The 22,689-nt window shown below is 36.6% G+C and overlaps 1 protein-coding gene across 1 annotated transcript in view; it reads left to right on the plus strand.

The window, feature by feature from the left end:
• The window catches only part of cntnap2a (contactin associated protein 2a), a 394,941-nt gene that overhangs the window by 363,035 nt on the left and 9,217 nt on the right, over positions 1 to 22,689 (plus strand). The window contains exon 21 of the mRNA XM_051882071.1: positions 6,442 to 6,535. Within this exon, the coding sequence (XP_051738031.1) occupies positions 6,442 to 6,535 (94 nt within the window). The remainder of the gene's footprint in view (positions 1 to 6,441; positions 6,536 to 22,689) is intronic.

Below are 22,689 nucleotides of genomic sequence, written 5' to 3' on the forward strand. Positions count from 1 at the left end.
GAAAGCTTGTTGGTGGCCTATGTCCCTGACAGGGCCACAGGCTAAAGGAGAAGAAGAATTGAGAATGAATGGGGGAAAGTCACGTGAGAGGAGGAAATGTCTCCATCACGCTATGATTGGATGTAAGTGGTTATTGTTGGATATGATTGGTTTGTGCGATAAATCCCACCTCTTGTTTACATGCGTGTTCCACGCATAAGTCTGAATTAACAAAATTATGCCGTCAATGGAAAGAGTAATTAAAAAGTAAGTAAACAGCTCACCTACTCAGAATGTATAAAAATCGTTTTCTTCTATGAAGAGCCCACATAAAACACAAAAGTACATTCCAGTATAAACACTCCTAAATTTAAACAGAAAATTAAGCATATGGCTGCTGCATGCGTGATTGGTCATGGAAGAAAGCGCGCAAAGAGCTCTCCCTTTATAATCACTAAAAAACCTGTCAATCATTTTAGTTAATCGCTATTTCACAAAGTTCTGTTATAATCAATGAAGCTGTCTACACTGCACAATGAATCATTCATTTACATCGTGTCTACACTTTGTTTGTTATAATGAAAGGATTCGCGAGCGTGCAGAATTCAGCACTGAACAAAAACTCCAGCCTTTTGAGTGTTGTGTGGATTCTAAAACACCTCTGATTGGCCACTGAGTTCAAGAAATCAACAGATATGTTTGGGATTGGCTACGTGGCTCAACGCCGCAAAAACACATTGTAAATAGAAACCTTTGACGCTCCTCAGACCGCAAACACAGATGCGCACTGGAACACTTGCCAAATCTGTTTTGCCAATATGCTATTATTAAGGAGAAAACTGATCTTAGACCAGCAGTTATGGGCAGCTTTTCCCTCTAAAAGCAATCAGAAGCAGCAGCAGGCAGAGGAAAGGCTAAGCTAATTGCCCATTGCCCAGCCGTACACGAACTCCGCCTATTCTTGCACCTGTAAATAATTTTTATTTTAATTTAGTTGTTGTTGTTGCTTTTGTGCAAAAGATTAAAACAATTTATTTGTCTTCGAAAATTTTACTTTTAGATATTTCTATTTTGCAGGAATCCTGCGAATCATGTTATTCTCCCGCAACCCATACACATGAGTGTCTTATCGCCCGCACCTGCACTCGCCCATCAGATCTTGTCCCGCGAGAGTGCTGGTCTCTACCTAGAACCCCTCATACTATAAATGAAATGACACTTGACTTCTAATCACTCATCCTTGCATTTATCCACTGACATAATTATTCCCAGGATGGACAGTGACATTTGTAGGATAACATTAAATGTTCACTTGCAGTTTTAAATGTAATAATATTGTTTACATTTCAGTTTTGACTTAGAAATAAGTGAATATTCTACTACAGACTTGATCACACAGAATATTTATTTATTAAAACAGTAAAAGATCAAAGATCACATTAAATTATTTTTGATTTTTTGATTAATCATATTCTGATCTTGCATTTTAGATTTTTGTAATGCAGGTTTTGCCCACCTGTGCATTTTTCAGTAGAGAAGAGAGCTCGCTTCTAAAGGAATATGAGATTAGAGACAGTAACAACAGTCCAGCTGACCTTTCCAGACACCCACGCCTGTGATATTTCTTTTGAATGAAACATCACACCCTTTTTGAATCAGACAGTGAAAGGTCAAAACATAACTAAGAGAACAGCCATGTGGGCAAAGCAAACAGATGTACTTGATCTTTTAGAAGTTATTGGAAAAAAAAAAAAAAAATTCAACCCTAAGGCAAACAGCAGAGCACTCTTTCATTTAGGGTTGTATTATTCATTTAGATTAATGAATACTTTGGGGGTTTCCACAATCCACAGATCATTCATTTCCAATAAAGAGTAGTACAGGAGCTGTCTGTGCTTCCGATCAAATGTGTATGCAGAATTTTTGGATCTAATTTGAACTTCTGATGTGTCAAAATATTCTATTTATCACACATTTTTGACTGACAGCTCTCCTGTCCCCATGTTGAGAGAAATAAAGTGCAGAGGCGTTGTGTGTGCTGTGTGAACATGATGTTATTGTAATTCTAGACTAAATGTGAACATACATTTACTCATTTCACATGCAGGAAAACATTCAGTATTCCTCAACAGGCACGTGCACACATAGACATCAAAGGGGGCTCGAGCACCTGCCCTTTTCCTTTTCTGGGTGCTTTTTTTTTTTTTTTTTTTTTTTTTAAATTAATGAGCGCTTTCATTCTATATTAATATTAACATAAACATAAATAGAAAAAAATAAATAAATGCATGTAAAAAAGCCCAAGATGAATCCTGTGCATCACTTTCAGGTAGCCTATGTATGTTCACAAACATATGAAAGTTTTGGCTATTGAAGGGTGAGATTATTTATACATGTTCAACGCCACGTTAATAATTTGTCCACCAGCAACGCATCTGCCTGATTTTATACTAATGCAGTTTATGTCATTATAATTTCAATTATTTTAATGTGCTATGCCGTGCGTTTTGAACCATGGTAAAGATATCTGTAGGGCTGTCAAGTGTTAATACCGGAAGTGGAGCATTCCACAGACGCGAATGCATGAACCGCATTGTTAGACATTTTTCTAAGGATGCACGATTTATTAAAAAACATTTAAAAATCATAATACAGCATAGCATAGTGCTATCTTTTTTAAACCTACGCTTACACAGAAGAATACATCAATAAAAATGTAAGCCCTCGCTCTGCGTTTGCATGTTTTGATGTTTGATTACAGTGATTACAGTGGCTGTAGCATTTCTGTCACAAAGAAGTGGCCGATTATTATTATTATTATTATTATTATTATTTAAATTAATATTATATTTTTAATTAAATGCTGTTTGGCCAAAAACAGGGATTTGATCGTGCTGCGTAACAACAACAATCACCAGGCTTTTGGCGCCCTCTGCAGGCATTTGTTATAATACATAACATTTCAGGGGAATAGACTCTTAAAGTGTTTTAAAAATGAAGTAGCTTGTTTTGGTTAATTTAGAAAAAATCTACAGATGCAAAGAGACGGGTGTAGTAGGCTTAAAACAAACACAATCTAAATGTGTATTTTGAAAGTTTTCTTTCCATTAGAGTAAAAAGACATGGAAGCAAAAATAGACCAAAATCTCAATTGTTCACTACATACTTGAAAATAGTAGCGTAGAAAACATGCACATTGTGTTTCCTTTGCTGTTGCCTGCTCTTGTGATAAACCTAGTGAATACAAAAAAAGACCATGGTCTCTGTGTGAACTGATTTTGTAGAAATCTGTTGAGTATAAAACAGTTGCGAGAGTATGAGGGAATTAAAATAAATTAAGGAAATCAGAGTTGTTAATATATTTAACGTTTTGGGGTTTTTTTGGGGTTTTTTTTTTTAAATAAATAATTTTGAGAAGTGCCCTTTTTTCCCACTTGAGCCCCTGCCCCCCAAAATGTCTGTGCACGTCTCTGTTCCTCAAAATTAATAAAAACAGTGAAATGCAATCTCAGAATTTTATGCAAACCTGTAATAATTAACTATATTAAATTACACCAATATACTTTATGTATTTAATCTCACTTTATTAACGATTGTCTTTGCTGCTGACCTTCAATGATCTAATTCAACCATACTAATAAGAAAAAATTACTTTTGATTAGATTTAGAAATAAGAGTGTTGAACTTCCTTCTCTTGTATCCTATTCTTCTTTGATCCAGAATGGCAGCACAGCTGAAAGGTTTGTTTGAGCAGCGCCCTCTACTGTACAGGCATAAATATGCATTTCCTTCAGCTTGAGGATTTCACTTTAGGTGTGAAAGGGCCTTAGCATTTGCCAAAAATGTTTTGTTGTTGTTGTTGTTATTAAAAAACAAACAAGTAAGCCCAACCCAGGTGAGAAAAAGTAATGTAACGCATTGATTTTCATAAAAAGTAACGCAATGTAACGCAATTAGTTACTTTTTTTAGGAAGTAAAGCGATATTGTAATGCATTATTTTTAAAAGTAACTTTCCCAACACTGCTTATTTACCTCAAAATAAATCTGAGAACCGAGCTGTCATTTTAAATGACGTAATGAAGAGGAAGTGACATCATTCAGAGGAGCTCAACAAGTTGCCAAATTCTACTCTATGGTTTTATTCATTTTTATGTGGGAAAGTATATATTTCATATCTATTCTTGCACTATTTTAATTACCTTTTAGCTTTACCTTTACCTTTTTTTTTTCATTTTTTTTTTTTTTTTTTGCAGTTCAATTTAATTTATTATTTAATCATTTGTTTCATTTAACTGTTTTTCAGGGGGGCAAAAAAACAGTTTTTGCTTTTTCTTTTTCCTTTTATTTATTTATATATATTTTCATACAATTGATTGTTGAATGACATTGACAGGGTGCCATGACTTTGAAGAGCAGGAGCAATTAAGTTTTTCAAAAAATGCACCTTTCTGAAACTCGTTTCATAGAATGATTTATGTCTATTAACCCTAACCATACACTCATGCTATCTTTTCCATCTTTTTATTCCTTTTTTCTTCTATTTCCTGTATTTGTTAGCTGTGACTCTCTTAAGTTATTCTCTCAGTGGGGTTGCAGCTATAACTCAGGTTTTTCTGTCAGAGCGTTGGACGCCCCAGGGGGATCTGGCTATTGCCTCCCAGGCCGAGTGTCCCCTCTCTGGGTGGCTGGGTTGCAGGAGGGACCCTGTCAGATAGGCGGCTTGTTGGATGGAGATTAATTATAGGCTCACAGCAGGACTCATTAGCACTAGCAGCATCAGAATGGGGCCGCAGCACCACAGGGGACAGTCTCTCTCTCTCTCCGAGTCATCCCTCCATCCCTGCTGCCCATTAGTTTCCAAGGTAAACAGGTTGAAAGCAATTTAATTTGGTCACATTATCCCGTCGACGAAAGGCAACACACCATCCCACATTAGCGGCGGCAGAAACACAAGCCCACAAGGTCTTCTGAGATTCAGAAATGCAATTGGATAAGGTCTGGAGACCACTGGTAGCGATGAAGGAGGGGGTTCCCTTGGTTGATTTACCCAGCAAGTGCACCTGGGAGGCGTCTGAATAAACATGCTTGCATTTATCAGTCCGCCACATCAGTGGAACAAATTAGAGCTGAAATATGTCAGACAAACGCTATTGTGTTGGAGCCTAATTTGTATTCACAGCACTGTGCAGTGATGAGAGCGCCACTTTCACAACACAGAGGAGACTGAGAGTGCAGCCGTATCTTCAAGCACAAAAAAGTAATTTAGCGGAAATAATTCTTTTTAATACTGGAGCTGAGATGCCTCATGCTAATTAGGAGTGCCAGTGAATCAGCAGTAACGGGCTAATTAAAGCTGTCATCAAACTGTGTGTGTGTGTGTGTGTGTGTGTGTGTGTGTGTGTGTGTGTGTGGCTGCATTCAACAGTTGCAGCCTTACTGCATATCAGCATGATCTTTGAACTAAAGAAAAAAAATCAAATCAAGCCAGGGTTATTATCTTTTCACTAAAGGTACAACTAAAACTATTAGAAATATTTTTGTTAATCGAAATAAATTTGAAATAAAATAAAATATAAAACTTTAACTAAACAGAAATTTAAAAGGTTGGAGTTGAAGCACTAAAATTACTAAATAAAAATAAAATATATCGTTATTTTATTTGTCTTGTTTTTTTGTTTTTTTTAAAAGACAAAATCACCTAACAGAATTACCAAATATGAAACTAATAATTAAAATGAAAACTGAACATTTAAAAAATAACGGCTCATTCAAAATATTAATAGAAACTATAATAGTAGATATAATACTAAAAATATAATACTAAAATTACACAGAATCAAGCTAGATTGTTTGACACACTGAAGTGTAAATATATAAATGAAAGTGGCTGTTTATGAATCTATAAATATATCTAAATACACCTTAAACTAATGCTGGTTCGAACCCTAAACTTTTTAAACTCTACGTGTACACATGGAAGCTAATGTTGGAAATATAATACTAGTTAAATGAGCTATATTGATTAGGATTTATGATTATAATATATATTAAAAATCATATCAAGTAAATTATATGTATGAAATTAATGTGTAGTACACATTAAAAATGGTATTGAAATAAAATAAATTACAAAGTATATCTTTTTAATATTTTAATATGATTTTAATATCTATTTTATATAGTACATTATGTAAAATGTATTACATTTTTGAATATGTAACAAATCTGAAAACATATAAGAAGTAACAGGTATTAAAACTGAGTGAATTGTAAAGTATGTAGTGCTTTGATGACTGTGTGATCAGTGATTACATTTTTAGCCAGTAGATGGCACCATAGCCCACTATGGGAAAAATGCATGGGCATTTTGTACTTGACCACCAGCAATAGACATATGCATAAAATCCAGTTTCTGCATCTTTCTGTTTTCATACCATATTACCTGTCTTTTTTTTATATAGCTGGATCATTATCCTCCCGTCACCTACACCCTTCCTGAAGCCTCAGACACTCAGTTCACCCTGGTCAAGTCACTCTTCCTGGGTAAAGTCTTTGGTAAGTGCCCTCTGTTCCTTTCCCTCAGGCTTGGATAAACCTGTAGCCTCAAATCCTCAAAAATGATGTTTTTTTGTTTGACCGTCTTAATAATACATAAAGTTTGTGAGTTTGTTTGTGAAACAAGAGCATGTGTTCTAGTTTCCGTAGTATCCATAGAATATTTTCTGTATTTCTGTCTACCTTTGATCTTTTAACACTCAGTGTTGCATTAACAGTTAAAAAAAACTCAAACCCTTAGAAAAATCAAAAGGAAATGTGCTTTTGTAAGAGAAGTTGGTGCAGACAGGCAGAAATTAGTATTTAAAAACATCTGTATTGTATTGCCTTAGATCAGCCACTAGGTGGTGCTAATAGACAATTCTGTGGGAATATGATTTTGGTGCATATACTGTTTGGCAGAATATTAATAATTTATTACTTAGTATTAAATCTTTATATGTTTTGTTTCGCTTGTTCACATAGAATTGCATTATACTAGTGCAGAAAAGGCATTACATTTTTATCATAATCTGCTTAGTGAAACAAATGATTGCAGATACATATTGCAACTGTGTACCATAACTGATTTCAAAGAATTAGTAGTTTTTAAGAAGAAATTATTCCAATACAAAATGTGTGGCAATCCACAAATTATATTCCTGACTTTCAGTGTACTCTTGGGATACAGAAAGTCAGGAATATAATTTCCTTCTGCCAGTCCACAGTGTCCTTGAATGCCCTCTAAAGATGTCAGTGGCTTTAAGACAATCGCATAAAGGTGTTTTACCCAGAGGCATGTAACAGACATGCACTTTCTTCAATGAATACCGATGAGGCCCCAACCAGACCCCATTGTGCTCAATTCAGCTCTGCCTGCTGACACGCCAAAAAGAGTAAAGTGACCTGCTGTTGTTCCCAATAGCAGGAGACCGTTCAGTCTGGCAGTTACACCCGAACACAAACACCCAAAACCTTGTGGCATCATCTACCTGGTTCACTGCGTTTTTTTTTTTTTTTTTACATTTTTAATTTAAAAAAAGTCACAATAATAGAACAATGGAGAATCTGGTGGACTGTCCATCAGAAAACTTCTGATCTTCCTCCTGTCCGCAGACCCATAATCTCCAGGTCCTATCAGTCATGTCTGTCAGAGGATGCTGTGTTTCTGGTTCCAGAGTCTCTGGAGCCTCTACATCTATTCATGCTGAAATCATGAGCTGTCTGCCCACTGCCCTACCTGCCTCATCAATGATTTATGGCTGGAGACCCCTTTCACATGAATAAGCCACACTCTTTCAGCATGTCCTGCTCAAGGCAATGTGTGTGGTTGACCTGCAAACTGTTTGACATGGAATATTTACTTCATCGTATTCAGGAGGATCTGCTATTGTCCCATCATGGCATTGTCATGTAGCTGTGGTCTGTACCTGCACCATCCTCCCAGAATTAGTTCCAAATCATAGTAGATTGAAATTTGTGTCCTAAAGGTGCTCAGATGATATGCTTTTTTCTGGTGGATTTTTGACTTTTTTTAGTGGCCAAAGCGAATTTTAAATGGGATAAAAGGGTCTGTGGTAACAAAATGCTATAAATTTGGGTCTTCAGATCTGTCCCACGTTTTCATCTGTATGTTATTAGACAAAAAAACATAAATATACATGGCACACACTAATATTGGTTACAAAAAATCCATATTTGTGCATTCTGGGATTGCCTTTCTCCACAAAGGTTACATGCAGGTTTTATCGAGGCTCGATAAGATTTTTTTTTTTCTGCTGACCAATTTGATTTTTCTACTTGTTCTGCTGATAGTTTCACCACAAAAGAATTATTCAGTTTTATTTTTAGAAGATTCTAGATTCTATTTAGATTCTATTTATTATTCTTTACAAGAAAAATATTCAACAAGCTTGACACATTCTCAATGATGCTTTCAACACTCTCACATTTTTGCTAATTAAAGGATAACATAAGAAATAAGTAACATCTTGTTGACAGTGTTAGTATCAGTGTGACACTATTATAGTTTTATTAATATTTTGAATCTTTTTTTTTATATAATTTCTGTATTCATTTTGATTTTAGTTAAAGTTTTTGTCATTTTGTTGTGTTTTTGTCATTTTATAGTTTTTTTTTTTTTTAAATGTCTATATAATTTTTATTCCTTTTTATCTTAGTCTTAGTTATTTTATTAACTAAATGAAAATGAGAAATGTTGCCTTGGCATGAAATAAAATTAGTTGAAGTTTTTTAATTTTATTTTGGTTAATGTTTATTTTACTTTAAGTAACAATGTTTTTTTAATGGTTTTAGTTTCAGATTTAGTTAACTAATAATAACCCTGCTTGGTGACTATCAGCAGAATTTGCAACAAAAAAATATATATTGCAGAAAATGTGTACATTTGCATCTGTATACTGTTGAGCCCTGTACATGTGATACAGACAGATTTTTTCAAATGTATTGAAATAAAGGTAGAAGATAGCGTAATTATGGAAGCCTAACTTTTGGAACATCCTTGATGTCGGTAAAACTTACAATGCTTTAAAATGCTGGAAATTACTTTCCTGTCGAAATGCAAAATCAGAGATGAATTTAGATCATATCAAACACTATGAATTAAATGTTCATTCTAAAGAGAGCAAGTGGGTGTTACTGGGCAATGAGTATGTGGATGATCTGGCAACCTCAGTCTGTCTTCCCTACATGCTCAGAATGAATCAAGACAGCTTGTTATACAAAACAAGAACTCTTGAATGGTGAAAAGGAGACCTGAAAAAAAAAAAGAAAGTTAGTCTGTGAGCTCCATGAGCGCTGTGACAGGAATTGGCTGTTGACATTCTCTAGTTGTTCAGGTGGTTGTTTTCTCCGAAGGCTGATGCAGGGTAACACTGCAGAGATTTGTGTCGCAGAAACTGTTTAAGCATCCAGATAGAAGTTGCCTGTACAGTATTCATGAATCAGGCTAATTGAACATTGAGCTGAGTGTGCTATCTGTGTCTCTGGACTGTAATTGTGTTTTAGGGAATCAGAGCAACATTAAGACTGAAGGGGAAGATGAGTATTTGAATCTGGCTGAACATATAGTGTTTGTGATTGTGTCAGCATTTGTCTTCAGGTACTGTATATGCATCAGGGTGATAGTACTGCTGTATTGCTTTTATTATTAAAATTTGTAATAATTAGGGCTGTCAATCATGATTTAATCTCATTTTTTTGTAGTTAATGCTTTACATTGATCAAAAGTGACAGTAAAACATTTATAATGTTACAAAAGACATTGTTCTTTTGTACTTTCTATTCATTAAATAATCCTGAAAAAATGTATCACAGTTTCCACAAAAATATTAAGCAGCACAACTGTTTTAAACATTGATAGTAATAAGAAATGTTTCTTGAGCAGTACATCAGCATATTTGAATGATTTCTGAAGGATCAGATTGGAGTAATGATGCTGAAAATTCAGCTTTGCCATCACAGGTATAAAAAGTTATTTTATATGCATACATACATACACATACACACACACATATATTTTATATATATATACACACACACACACACACACACAAGCCCAAAAATAATATAAATGCGTTTAGGTCAGGCAGTGTGTCAGAGGAAATGTGCAGTATGCTGTACTTTGCTGTACTTTGTACATTTGATATGCAGTTGGCAAAGAAGCTGATGATACTGCAGTTTGAGATTTCGAGAAACCACATGCAGTCTCTGTCTCTGTCTCTCTTGCTCTCCATCCCTCCTGTTTTCTTGAGTCAGCCTATTAGTCTTATCAATGCCATTTTTCTTGACTAGGAGACTGATCTGATCAATACTGAATCTTGCTGTATTAAAGTCCTCTGCAAGAGGATGATTTTGAGCAGAGAAACAATTTAACTTTGTTTGCATTTTTATTTGAAATGTTATTTTTTTTTATATTTTTAGTGAGTCTTACTGCATAACTCGTAACACTCCACACACATGAATAATATCTTATATCATTCTGCTTGTTGAGAAAATGTGTATTACTTTCCTAAGTAGTTAGACTTGGAGTTTTCACTTGGCAGGCAATAAAACGGTCAAAGGAATCCAATCGATTTACATTGAAAGATGCTTTGCCCAGTGTCTATACATATTTATAAACATTAATTTATATTACAGCATCATGCACTGCAACTGACACCCATCACATCATCACCCACTCAGTGCACACTAAACTATGTGAATTTGCAGTAATTGCTGATAAGATAAAAGTAATTAAATGGCCATGTGCTTTATGGCCCCTGGAGACCACATTCGACATTAGTATTCAGCATTTCATCACAGACTCCGCCTCCAACCGAGCCGCACGGCTGTAACGATCTTCTTAATTCTGTACAGATAAAGCGGTGTGGTTCACCAACCCCACCACGCTATCAGAATTCACCCTCCGTCCTGGTGTAATCTCACAGGCGGCTTTGTCCTGGATGGGTGGAGAGGCTTTTCATCCTAGGGTTCTGAGTGGGCAGCAGGGCTGATGCGGCTGCTCTTTGTTCTCTCTGGGTGGTACTGCACCAGTGCTGCACTATAGCACTGAAATCATGAGTAGTGCTTCTCAAACAGGGGGCCTCTGCACACTTCCGCAAGATAGCTTAAATTATTTAAATTAAGACAAAAAAGATTTAAAATAAAAATGTAGCTAAAAATTTAGATGTAAATTGAAATAAATATATTTAATTCATTTTTAAAATTGTGATTTTAGACCTGGAAAAGTCATGGAAATAAAAAACAAAACAAAAAAACAAGTAATTTAAATATTGAATATCAATAAATTCATATATAGAGAGAGTGGTTGGACAATAAAATTAAAACACATGGTTTTAGACCACAATAATTTAATTCCTTTTCCAGAACAGTGGCCAGGTCACTGTGATGCTGGTGGAGGAAAATGTTCTGACTCCTCCAAAACACCCCAAAGTGGCTCAAAAATATTTAGATCTGGTGACTGTGCAGGCCATAAGAGATGTTCAATTTTCCTTTCATGTTCATCAAACCATTCTGCCACAAGTCTTGGAGCATTATCATGCTGATACACGGCAGCCCCTTCAGGGTACAATGTTTGAACCATTAGGTTCACATGGTCTCAGTGACTCACAGTGACTCATCCATCAAGCACAGTAAGGAATGCCATGATACTGCAGCCCAAACCACCACTGATCCACCCCGTGCTTCACTCTGGGCATACAACAGTCAGGGTGTTACCCGTCATTTGGAAGTAGCACGAGTGACCAAACGTCATCTAAACCATGAATATTGTTTCTGTCGAGCTCCTGACGAACAGTTTTGGTGGAAACAGGAGAGTCGAGGTGCACATTTAATTCTGCAGTGAGTTAGGCAACTGTGTTTTATGTTTTTTGGATACAATCCAGGTTAGTACCTGGACAATACTTTCATACAGCTTCCTCTTGAGTCGACAGTTAGTCTTGTTGGATGTGGTTCGTCCTACGTGGTGAAATGCCGACATTACCCTGGATAATATAGCTCTCGATACACCACAAAGACTTGCTGTCCTGGTCACAGATGAGCCAGTGAGATGCGCACCAACATTTGTCCTTATTTGAATTCTGATACGTCTCCCATTATGTTATGTGGATTGCAATATTTTATGTATGCTGTGCTATTGCTCTGCTAATTTAATATTCACACTCTGCTCTTACTGATGGAATGTAAAATCAGTGAAGATTTGCCACCAGGCCGCATACATTGGAGTGAAACCTCCAACACTATATTGGCCAGTATATATATATTTATAAAACAGTTAGTTCCTGTCCTTGATTCTAATTGGTCAATAGCTGTGTTTTATTCACGATAAAACACAGCTATGACCGCTTCACCCAATGGTTCTGTGTATCACTACACAACACACTTAACAACCACTCTTAGCAATGTAAACTGTGTGTTCTCAATTGATATTGTTCATTGAAGCTTACTGTATTATGTAGAAGAGTGTTGTGAGAAAAAGATCGAGTGAGCGAATTTATTACCTGCATTCAGATTTAGCATTTTCCTTCAGGTCAGTCCTATGTTCTTTTTTTATCACCACGAGACTAGCTAGGGTGAACAAAGAGCAAGAATTTATATTAAAATCTATATTATTTGATGTTTATAACATGAGTGAATAATCAAAAGATCAGGGTAGCTACTCACCAATAGCAGATTACAATACAAGAAAAGAAGACAATATCTCTGTTGTTATCTTCTGAAATATTCTGAGATGTGTCTAAAGTCTGCGGTGTTTTGCTTCATATTTCATTGCTCTCCAATATGATGGTTGTTGTCGAGGCGCTTGATTCCTATTCCTACACGTGCGCTGTACCTGAATGTGCAATGACTCCTCCCCTAGTAAAACCATTGTTTATATAAATTTACAGCATTTATTAACACTTATTTTATTTATTTTTTTAGGTTTTTAATGACTTTTTTAATGAAAGTGACACAGAGTAAAAAACTGGAAAATGATTAGAAAATCCTTGGGGGGCCTGTGCCGGTGCTAAGCACATTTCTGGTGGGGCTATAGCCCCTGCAAGCCCCGGCCTAGCGCTGACTGCCACTGATCTTTTAAGATACATTTGTATTTTTGTTTACTTTGTTCAATGTAAAATTTAAGAAAATCCATCTTTCTGTCAGTGGAGTTTAACTGTTCTTAACACACAAATTCATTCATGCTATTATGCAGTTGCATTATAGGCGGTTAACATGAGTTGTGCATGTGATGGAGCAGTAGCAGAGCACTCTTGGAGCGAGAGAAAACCACGACGCTCCATAATTCAAAAAATCCACTCCTCGCTCCGGGAAAAATCACGGCTCCCACTTTGCTCCACTCACATACTCTGGTGGTAACCTTTTTATAAAAGCAATAAGGTATTCGAGGCTAGTGTTGTATTGTGAATAAGTCACAGCTGAAGGGGTTGCAGGCAACGCCTAACAACGCCCTTCAGCCGTAACTTATTCACGATACAGCACAGCCTCTTGTACCTTATTGCATATATATATATATATATATATATACAGTGTGTGTATGTATGTGTGTGTGTATATATATATATATATATATATATATATATATATAAAAAAAAAATACTTGTAATTCTTGAAATACTTTTGTCAGTCATCAACCATATTTAATACATTTATATAGCTCTATAACATTTTATCAATTTTCAAAGCTTTATAATATTTTATTGACTTTTCAAACTAGAAAAGTCATGTAAAGTCATTGGTAGTAAAAAGTGTAAACCATGAAAAAATTTGATTATTTTAATTATTAAATTTATTAATTATTTTTTATTTATAATTATTTTTATTTAATTATTTTAATATATTTCCACTACTAGTTTCTGTAAATATATATTTTTTTTGTCGGTTTTATCTGAAACCTTCAGTTATTGTCTTTTACAATGGGTGGCCTTGGAGCTAAAAAGGTTGAGAACCACTGCTCTGAAGAATTACTGTCTACGTTCCTCAGATGTTTTAAATGCAGAAGTTCTCCAAAGTGATGTGAAATTTGAGATGAGATGGGGAACAGAACCGGCTTGACATGAATATTTAAGTAAGGAACATAATGGGGTTTGACTCATTGTGTGAGGAAACATTCAGCCTCCACTACAGTTTTTTTCATATACATGAAATTCTTCTTTACTGAACTCAAAACTGCTCTCCTGAGGTCCAATTATATTGATATCATCAACAATTGTTTGAGACATGTGAGTCCTTATGCGCCCAAATATTAGATTCCTTTTATATATACAGATATGGCTCACAAAAGTTAGATTCAACAAGAATGATTCAGAGGAAAAGAAAGAAGACCATTTTTAGAGGGAATGTAGGACGCCTTTGAAGTATATTCCACAGTTTTGACAGGCTCCCACTGCAGGATAATGATGAAAAAATGCTTGAAGGAGAAAAGAAAAACTCCACAGGGAGAAAACGACTCAAATATGATGCATTTCATTTGGCAGGTCTGCATGTTTTGCATCTTACACATCCCATCTGCTCTTAATGTCTTACACCCCACGAAGGAGATAAATTACCTACTTACTGTTATTAGCTATTATACATAGATAAGAGAAATCCTATTGGTTAAAATCCCTGAATAATCAATGAAGCTCAATGGTCTCTGAAACAATCGCCTTGTGTTAAACGAGTTTGCAGTGATTCAGCAGGTTTGTGGCGGTTGTTTTCAAAGCGCGCATTGAAGGTGGGAGATAGACTCCTGCTTATCTTTCTCAAATAATCCTTTTGTCAACCATCACTGAAGGTTATGTGCTTTCATCCCTGGCTGTCTCCTTGGCTGTCTCCTCCAACAGAATAATCTGCCATTTTTATGTTGTTTTTCTCATGGCAGTTTTCCAGTGCCTTCTGGTGCAAATCTGCAGGCACATTAAAGAGATGCAAATGTTTCAGAAGATTTGATCTCTAGCAGTTTATTTATTGTTTTAGAGCATTGTTGTGTAGATGATTTTTATACTTCCAATTTCTTTGGGCCTCCTCAGATGGAAGTAGTTTTTCCTGAGGAGGGTAAATTTCTTCCACAGATGCACTTTATGATTTTAATCATGTCCGAATTGCAAAATGCAAATTACATTTTAACTTAAGAATTAATGTGGCTGCATTAACAGAAACAAAAGATTCACATTTCTGCTTTTAAAGTGTAAATTAGATTGTAAATCCTGCAACAGTGAACAAACGATTCCCTTAAGTCTGTTTTGACACAGTCATTAACTACCAATTATGAAAAGCCCCCTCAAACTCTGACGATTTAAGACGCGAGTAATGTACAGATTTATAGCCGGCTACACCCTCGAGGGACAGATTTACATTAGAAAAGCGCACAAAAGATTTCATTCAGATGACTGATAGTCTCATAATGTTCCCTGAGGACTATACACTATTCACTCATTCTCTTCCATGTGTTTACTGTATGCATCACATAGAGCTGACCACACTGAGTGTGTCATATGCAGACAATTATTACAACAAGCAATAATTTAGACTTGTTCTTCTGTTTAAAAAAAATGAAATATGCATTTATAATTTCTTACTATGCATTTCTTACAATGGAAATCTATCAGCCCAGTGGGACAAAAGGTTTAATATTAAAGTGCCCATATTCTGCTATTTTAAAGGTTCCTGTAGGTCTCCTACAATAGGTTTACACGCATCCAAGTTTCAAAAATACATTGCACATCACCTGACAGAGTCTGAAAAAAGTATGTTCTAATGCTGCCTTCACATGCAATCGGAAATTTGATAATTCCTACTTCTGAAGTCGTGATTACGAGCTCATTGCATTCAAGTTTCAAAATGGGAGGGTGTTCATGTGCAATTTTTACCTAGGAAACTCGTATTTACGATAATTCCGAGAGCACGTGAAGGCAGGATACGATTCAGAAAGGATTCCATGAGCTCTGATTGGTCAGATGGCCCAGTCTGTTGTGATTGGTCTACTGCTTACAGTGCATGTTGCAAACAAATGGCTATTACCATATCTGAATTTAAGCTCTTAAGGCTTCCTCAGCACTTGATACACAGTGAAACGAACGACGGCGTCGGATTTTCCGTATCAATTCCAGCGCAATTTCTTGTCCTTTTGAAGTGCGTGGAAAAGCCGCTTTTCCACCGTCGGGCCGAACGGTTCCAGTTGTGTTTCCACTTGAGACTGGTACGGCACGACGCGATTACAAACCGTTCTCGGCCCGGAATTCTCAGGCACGTTTGTTTAACTGTGCTAAATTGTGCCAAAGACTATAGAATAACACAAGACATGTCACTCGTATTATTGTGAATGGGAGTATGGCGGAATAAGTCCCGCCTTCTAAATAAGAGCCAATCGCCGATTGGTAAAGTCATCGCGTCACTGCAGCGGCCGTTAGAAGCTCCGGTTCCTATAGAAACAATCAGACGCGCGCCGAAATGAGTCACAAGAGATGTGCATTTAGGACTGCGCATGCGCATTAGCTTGATCCAGCCTGGAAAATACCGTTTTTTGGTTTTTTTTGTCATGAATCGAGCATTTAGAAACAATGTATGAGACAGTTGTTGTCAGATTTCATTGGTGATTTCAAATATGAAATTTAATCGAAAGCTTGGCAAACAGTTTTGGAGAATTTGATGTTTCCCCATTCAAAGAGATAGGAGCTGCACTTGGATGCCCGAGAAGCGTTTCAAAGATGGCCGCCGAGTGAAATGACTTGTCTTAAAGGGACTTTGATCATGCTGGTAGAATCCATGAAGTGACATCGCCACTCAGGATTGGTCACTTGTTTGTTGCCTGGCTACCAGTTTCTCTGTAGCTGGCTAAGCACTCTATTTAAGCAATGTATACACAAATTAATAATAAGATTGAAAGAAATATCTGATCATTCTCCATAACATGGTCGTTATTTAAATCTCATATCATCAGTAAACTGTTGCGTTACCAAGGCAACGACTGATGCTTTTGTATTACATTCAAAAGAGCGGCCGTTATCAGCCCCACAGTGGAAAATGAAACCGTAACCGTACCAGCTGGCTCGGATCGGCACAGAAAGGAACGATTACGCAAAGAGAATCGTTTGGCCCGACTGTGGAAAAGTGGCTAAAGTGGATTCGCAGCTCTGAAAACAACGTCTTCAGCATGAACCACCCTTATTCAGTCTCAGCTACAACCAGGGTTGCCAGGTTTTCACAACAAAACCAGCCCAACTCAAAACTACTCAAAACTAGCCCAATCGCGTCTCAGGGTGGGTCCCTCGATAAAAATCACATTCTGGGGGGTACAATCCACGTTTTTGGTGGGGTCCCTTGTAAAATTCTCATTTCACAAGCTAAATATCATGTTATTTGGGGTTGCTTCAAAAAAGCTGGTCAAAAAAGACATCATTTGCGGGCAGCCAGTGAAGACCATAGACTGGCATTATGCAATTTTGTTACATTGTTACGTAGGTATGTAACAAAAAGTGAGACTGAATTTGCTGACAACTCATTTCAGCAGTTCAGAATCGATTCTTTCTTTTAGGAGACAATAACTTTATTTGTCGTGAACTTTGATCTTTAAAACTTTGCAGACCTTTTATATTCACAAACATCTACTTGTAGAATATATTATTTAGATGATTTTTTTTTTTTAAATATTTAAAAGTAAATATCTGTTGGCTCTGTCTGTTTGACAGACAGAGTCAACAGAGCAAGTGTTTTCTTCCACTGATTTTTCCCAAACAAAAGTCTTAATACAGAATAGTCGTTTGGACTAGAAAGCATTGTCATCTCAGTGTAATGAAAACAAAATCATGTTACATTACACTGAACAGACTTGCATGACATCTTGATATAGTCTGCCTGGTCTTCATCAAAGCCTTGTTGAACAGATGGATGATGTCATTGGCTGTTCTGTGAACATTACACAGCTCTGGGCGCAGTCATCGTCCAGCGGGGCTGCATCACAGTGGAGGTGGACTCCAGATCCAGACCATAGTGGAATCCAGTTTCCAGGTGTTGTTGAAGCTAGATGTCAATGAGTGCGGAACAGGAGAGGGGCTGCAGTCTGTGATCACCCAGCCCCAGCTGCAGACGTATATACACACACACAGAGACAGGGAGGGCATCCGCAGCGTGGAGAGAAACATACACTGAGAGAGAAGAAGGCTGGCATTTTGGAAGAAGTGAGAAACACCTGATAGCAAACACTGATCTGGCAGGTAATGTTTGTTTTTTGTACTGCAGCATTGAGGGCTCTGAATGAGGAGGTGGACTGTGTTAGTTTTCCAGGGTGAAGGATGTCGTACATGTGTTTGTGTGTTACGTGTGTTTATATCTTCCAGTGATCACTCACAGTAGTCTTTCATGCATTTCTGTACCTAATATTGTAATAGTGTATTATAGTATTGTTTGATTATTGATTGGCTGGGCAGATTCTCTGCATTGCTGGAATGTGTGTGTGTGTGTGTGGTGCAGGTAGTATAAGGAGGTGTTTGCCCTTTCCAAGGGTGGCTGATGGAAGTACAAATAGAAACACAGAGGGGTGAATTCACAAAATGTGTGTTATTTTTCTGTATAGTAAGTATTTCAGCACAAAAACCTGCATCTTGCATGCAATCCAATTAAAAAAAAAAAAGGGTGCTTTATGCTTTAAAATAATGCTGTGCTGTTAGTGTTTAGTTGTGTGTATATATACATATATGTATGTATGTCGTACAGGTATATATTTGATATTTGTAGCAATAGCCAACAATACATTGTATAGGTTAAAATTATCGATTTTTTTTTCGATATTAAGTAAAGATCATGTTCCATGAAGATATTTTGTAAACTTCCTTCCGTAAATTTATAAAAAAAATTATTTTTGTAAGTAATATGTGTTGCTTCATTTCATTTTCTCAATATTTTGATTTTGTTTTTGCACTCTCAGATTCCAGATTTTCAAACAGTTGTATCTCGGCCAAATATTGTCCCTAACAAACCATACATCAATGGAAAGCTTATTTATTCAGCTTTCAAATCTCAATTTCAAAAAAATGACCCTTATGACTGGTTTTGTGGTCCAGAGTTACATATATATATATATATATATATATATATAAACAGCTGCTCGAACACATTTCCTTTATATTTAAATAATGGATTGCACCTTGTAAACCTGATACAATTAACCTTACATTCATTTTCCGTGCTAAAAGTGCCAGTTTTGCATTTTTAAGTGCCAGTTTAGGTACCCGGGCTGCAGTGAGTGGAACGATGCTGTACAGTCCTAGTAAAGTACGCCAGATTGCAGTAGTCTGCTGCATACTGGGGGAATTGCTTTGTGCAAATTGTGTTTAGCAATAATTGTTGTGGGCACTTTTGCATTTTTACATGATTCCTTTAGTGAATATAGCTGTGTGTTTCCTGAGGAACGTGCCTTTGCTGCGTGTATTTCAGAGGTTGCTCTCTGATCCTGTTGTCACGTGATGGCAGACAGGTGTTGTTCTGTCTAAATCTGTTAGCACATGGTGCATCATGCAGCAAGATCTGAAGATTGGCCCTTCTCATTTATCCCATCCATTCTTCACAGCACAGCAAGCCTATATAGAGCAAATAACATTTGTACGAGAGATAAAAACAGGTGAAATGAAATGTGTTGACAGTGTGTCATTATAATTCGCATTATCACTTTTTCTTTGGGTCCAGCACCTCCCACCTCCCTCTCTCACACACTCCTGCTACATCAGCTTCCATTTGTTACCATGGAAACACTTTCATCCCACCCTTTCTCTCCATCTTCGAACCCATCTATCAAAAGACAGTCTTCAATCCCTCGTTTGCACCCTCTTTCCCTGTCTCTCCCCCGCAATAATGGCCCCTACCAGGGTAGCAGTGTTTACTTTAATGTCTCATAAATAATTCATCATGGTTCTCAGGAGCTCATAGACAAAAGAGCTGTTAAAATAATTTTATGGCTATTCAAATAACAGTTTTACTTGCACTGCATAATTCTACATATCACTTCTCACTATGAAATGGTGTTTTAAAGTGATGTACTGTATTGTGTTGACTGCAGTAAGGAATGTGGCATGTGGAATACAGTATCTGTTGCTTTACAATACGATCAAATATGTATCAAGCTTATCTCGTGTATGTTTTCTACACTGAACTGCGTTATAAAACAGGAACAAGCATTTACAGCAGGTGGCTACAGGTGTGGGTGCATTACAGCATCAGTTAGTGCTTATATATTATAAGTGTAAAGTATTTTCATCTTTTTTTGTTTTTTAGCTGTGGATGCCTTTGTTTCCCAGCTATAATTTACTGTTCACTGAACACAAACACACTTAAAGGGATAGTTCACCCAAAAATGAAAATTCTGTCATCATTTACTCCCCCTCAAGTTGTTCCAAACCTGTATACATTATTTTGTTCTGCTGTACACAAAGGAAGATATTTGGAAGACTGTTTGTAACCCAACAGTTTGTCGCCCCCCCATTGACTACCATAATAGGAAAAAAAATACTATGGCAGTCAATGGGGGGCGAGATCTGCTCGGTTACAAACATTCTTCCAAATATCTTCTTTTGTGTACAGCAGAACAAAGAAATTCATACAGGTTTGAAACAACTTGAGGGGGAGTAAATGATGACAGAATTTTCATTTTTGGGTGAACTATCCCTTTAATGCCATGGTGTTGCTTTAAAGCTGGGTGGGAGGGGGAGACACCAACACTAGCAGGTCACACCTTCATATCAGGCAGATCTTGACCTTGAATCTAATTAGCCTGAATCTTATTTCTCTGCACTACACTAAAAGCACTATGCGCCCTCTAAGATCAACAGGAAATAGTCAACCAGCTGTAATCGTCTGATTTTATTTATCAGTCTTTCACAGGAAGATAAACAACAGGATTTGGGTGTTTAAAGAAGCAGGACACGATGAACTTTTAGTCTAAATTGTAAAAATCAATGTTTGTTTGTTCTTGTACTATGGGGAGTAAAGTTCGTGGCGTTGAGAAACAAAGAATCTGCAGTGCTCCCTCCTCCCTGTTAATGCAGAACTGTGGCTGATTCGAGCCATCTGCTTGCAGTAAAAAACATTCATCAATGGGGTTAAAACCTTGTATTGAAGGTCCAGTTTGCACAAAACAAGGGGTAATGTAAGTGCAAATACTGCAGCGCGTCCCTAATAATCAGAGAATCATGAAGAGCGAGGGGGAAATCTCGAGAGCTTTCCACCTGAATTTGCAGCAGCAACAATCAGTCAATTCTCATAAATATTCCAGCCACGTTTCACGCCTCTGAGGAGCCAATATACAGCAGAACGTGTTATATTTCATACAACAAACATGAATCTGAATAGTCATAGGTTTTATGTGTTTTCTGCAGTAACCATGTTCTTTTAAATCACAAAATACTTCAAAGTAGATTTTTGATCTGAATGTGACAAGAATGATAATCATTTAATTTGCCATGCTTAGATGTCATTTTTTTTCATACAAGTGATGAAATTACTCTCTCTCATTTCATATTCTGGTCATTTAAGGCAACGGCATTTATTGAATTTAATGAGATAATTCACATCAGAGATGTAGCGTCTCTACAGGTCTATTGTTTCTAATTAGCCCAGTTGCTTCACATTGAAAAACAGATCACTGAAACTCAAGCGGATCATATTTTTTGTATTGGTATTCATAGGCGTCTTGCAGAAAATGAACAAATGTTCTGTCTGGCTTGTGCCTGCAAGAACCTGAGATTGAGACTGATTCATGAGGATTTTATCACATTTCCTTGCTTTCTACTGAGCTGCAAGATTGACTTTAGTTGTATGAGGAGGCCATTTCTTTTTGCTGCATGGGGGGAAAAATCCTATTTTGACCCTTTGAGAGCTAGCATGTGAAATATTTTGGTGTTTGTGGCCTATTATTCCTGGATTAATGTTTGTTGGCTTTCATTAGTATAGCACATGAACATAGAACTTCTTAGATATTTTTTGAAGATTTCCAATTTGCAGCCTGCATCATATATTACAGTAAAAATTATATTAATGTAAATTATATACATTGAAATGATATTTATTAAATTATATAATTTTAGAGCATTCTGGGAAATTAAGTGGTGTACTGCCATTGTTTGTGACTGGAAAGATATATTTCATTATATTTAAAGGGGGTGTATCACACACAGTTTCTGCCAATCTCATGTTAATCTTGAGTACCTATAGAGTAGTAGTGCATCCTTTATATCTCCAGAAAGTCTTTAGTTTAATCATATTTATAAAAGATACATACGCTGTACCGAGTATTTCCGAAAACAGCCGAGCGCCTGGAGGCGTGTCCTGTGAGCGGAGTTAGAGTCATGAGTACGCGCAGCTTTTGTGTAGAGCTCGTCTACAAGCTATCAATGGTCTGCTAAACAACTGTATTTAAACACACAATACACCCATCGCATTATCCATGGATAACTTTTTGAATCACTATAATGAATATAGCGTATGAATGATGAATAATGAATTTATGAATTTATGAATTCACTACATTCGTGTTGTTTACATTATATGCACTTAGGCGCCTATTGTCAACAAAACAGACATTTAAAGCAGTTTTACTCACCACCTGTGGTTCCGACTCATGACCGGGATCATTATCGTTGTGAGCGCTCCATCTTTCAGTTTCAAACAATCTGTAAATCCAGCATAGA

Source organism: Ctenopharyngodon idella, chromosome 23 (assembly GCF_019924925.1).
Source record: "Ctenopharyngodon idella isolate HZGC_01 chromosome 23, HZGC01, whole genome shotgun sequence".
NCBI lineage: Eukaryota > Metazoa > Chordata > Actinopteri > Cypriniformes > Xenocyprididae > Ctenopharyngodon > Ctenopharyngodon idella.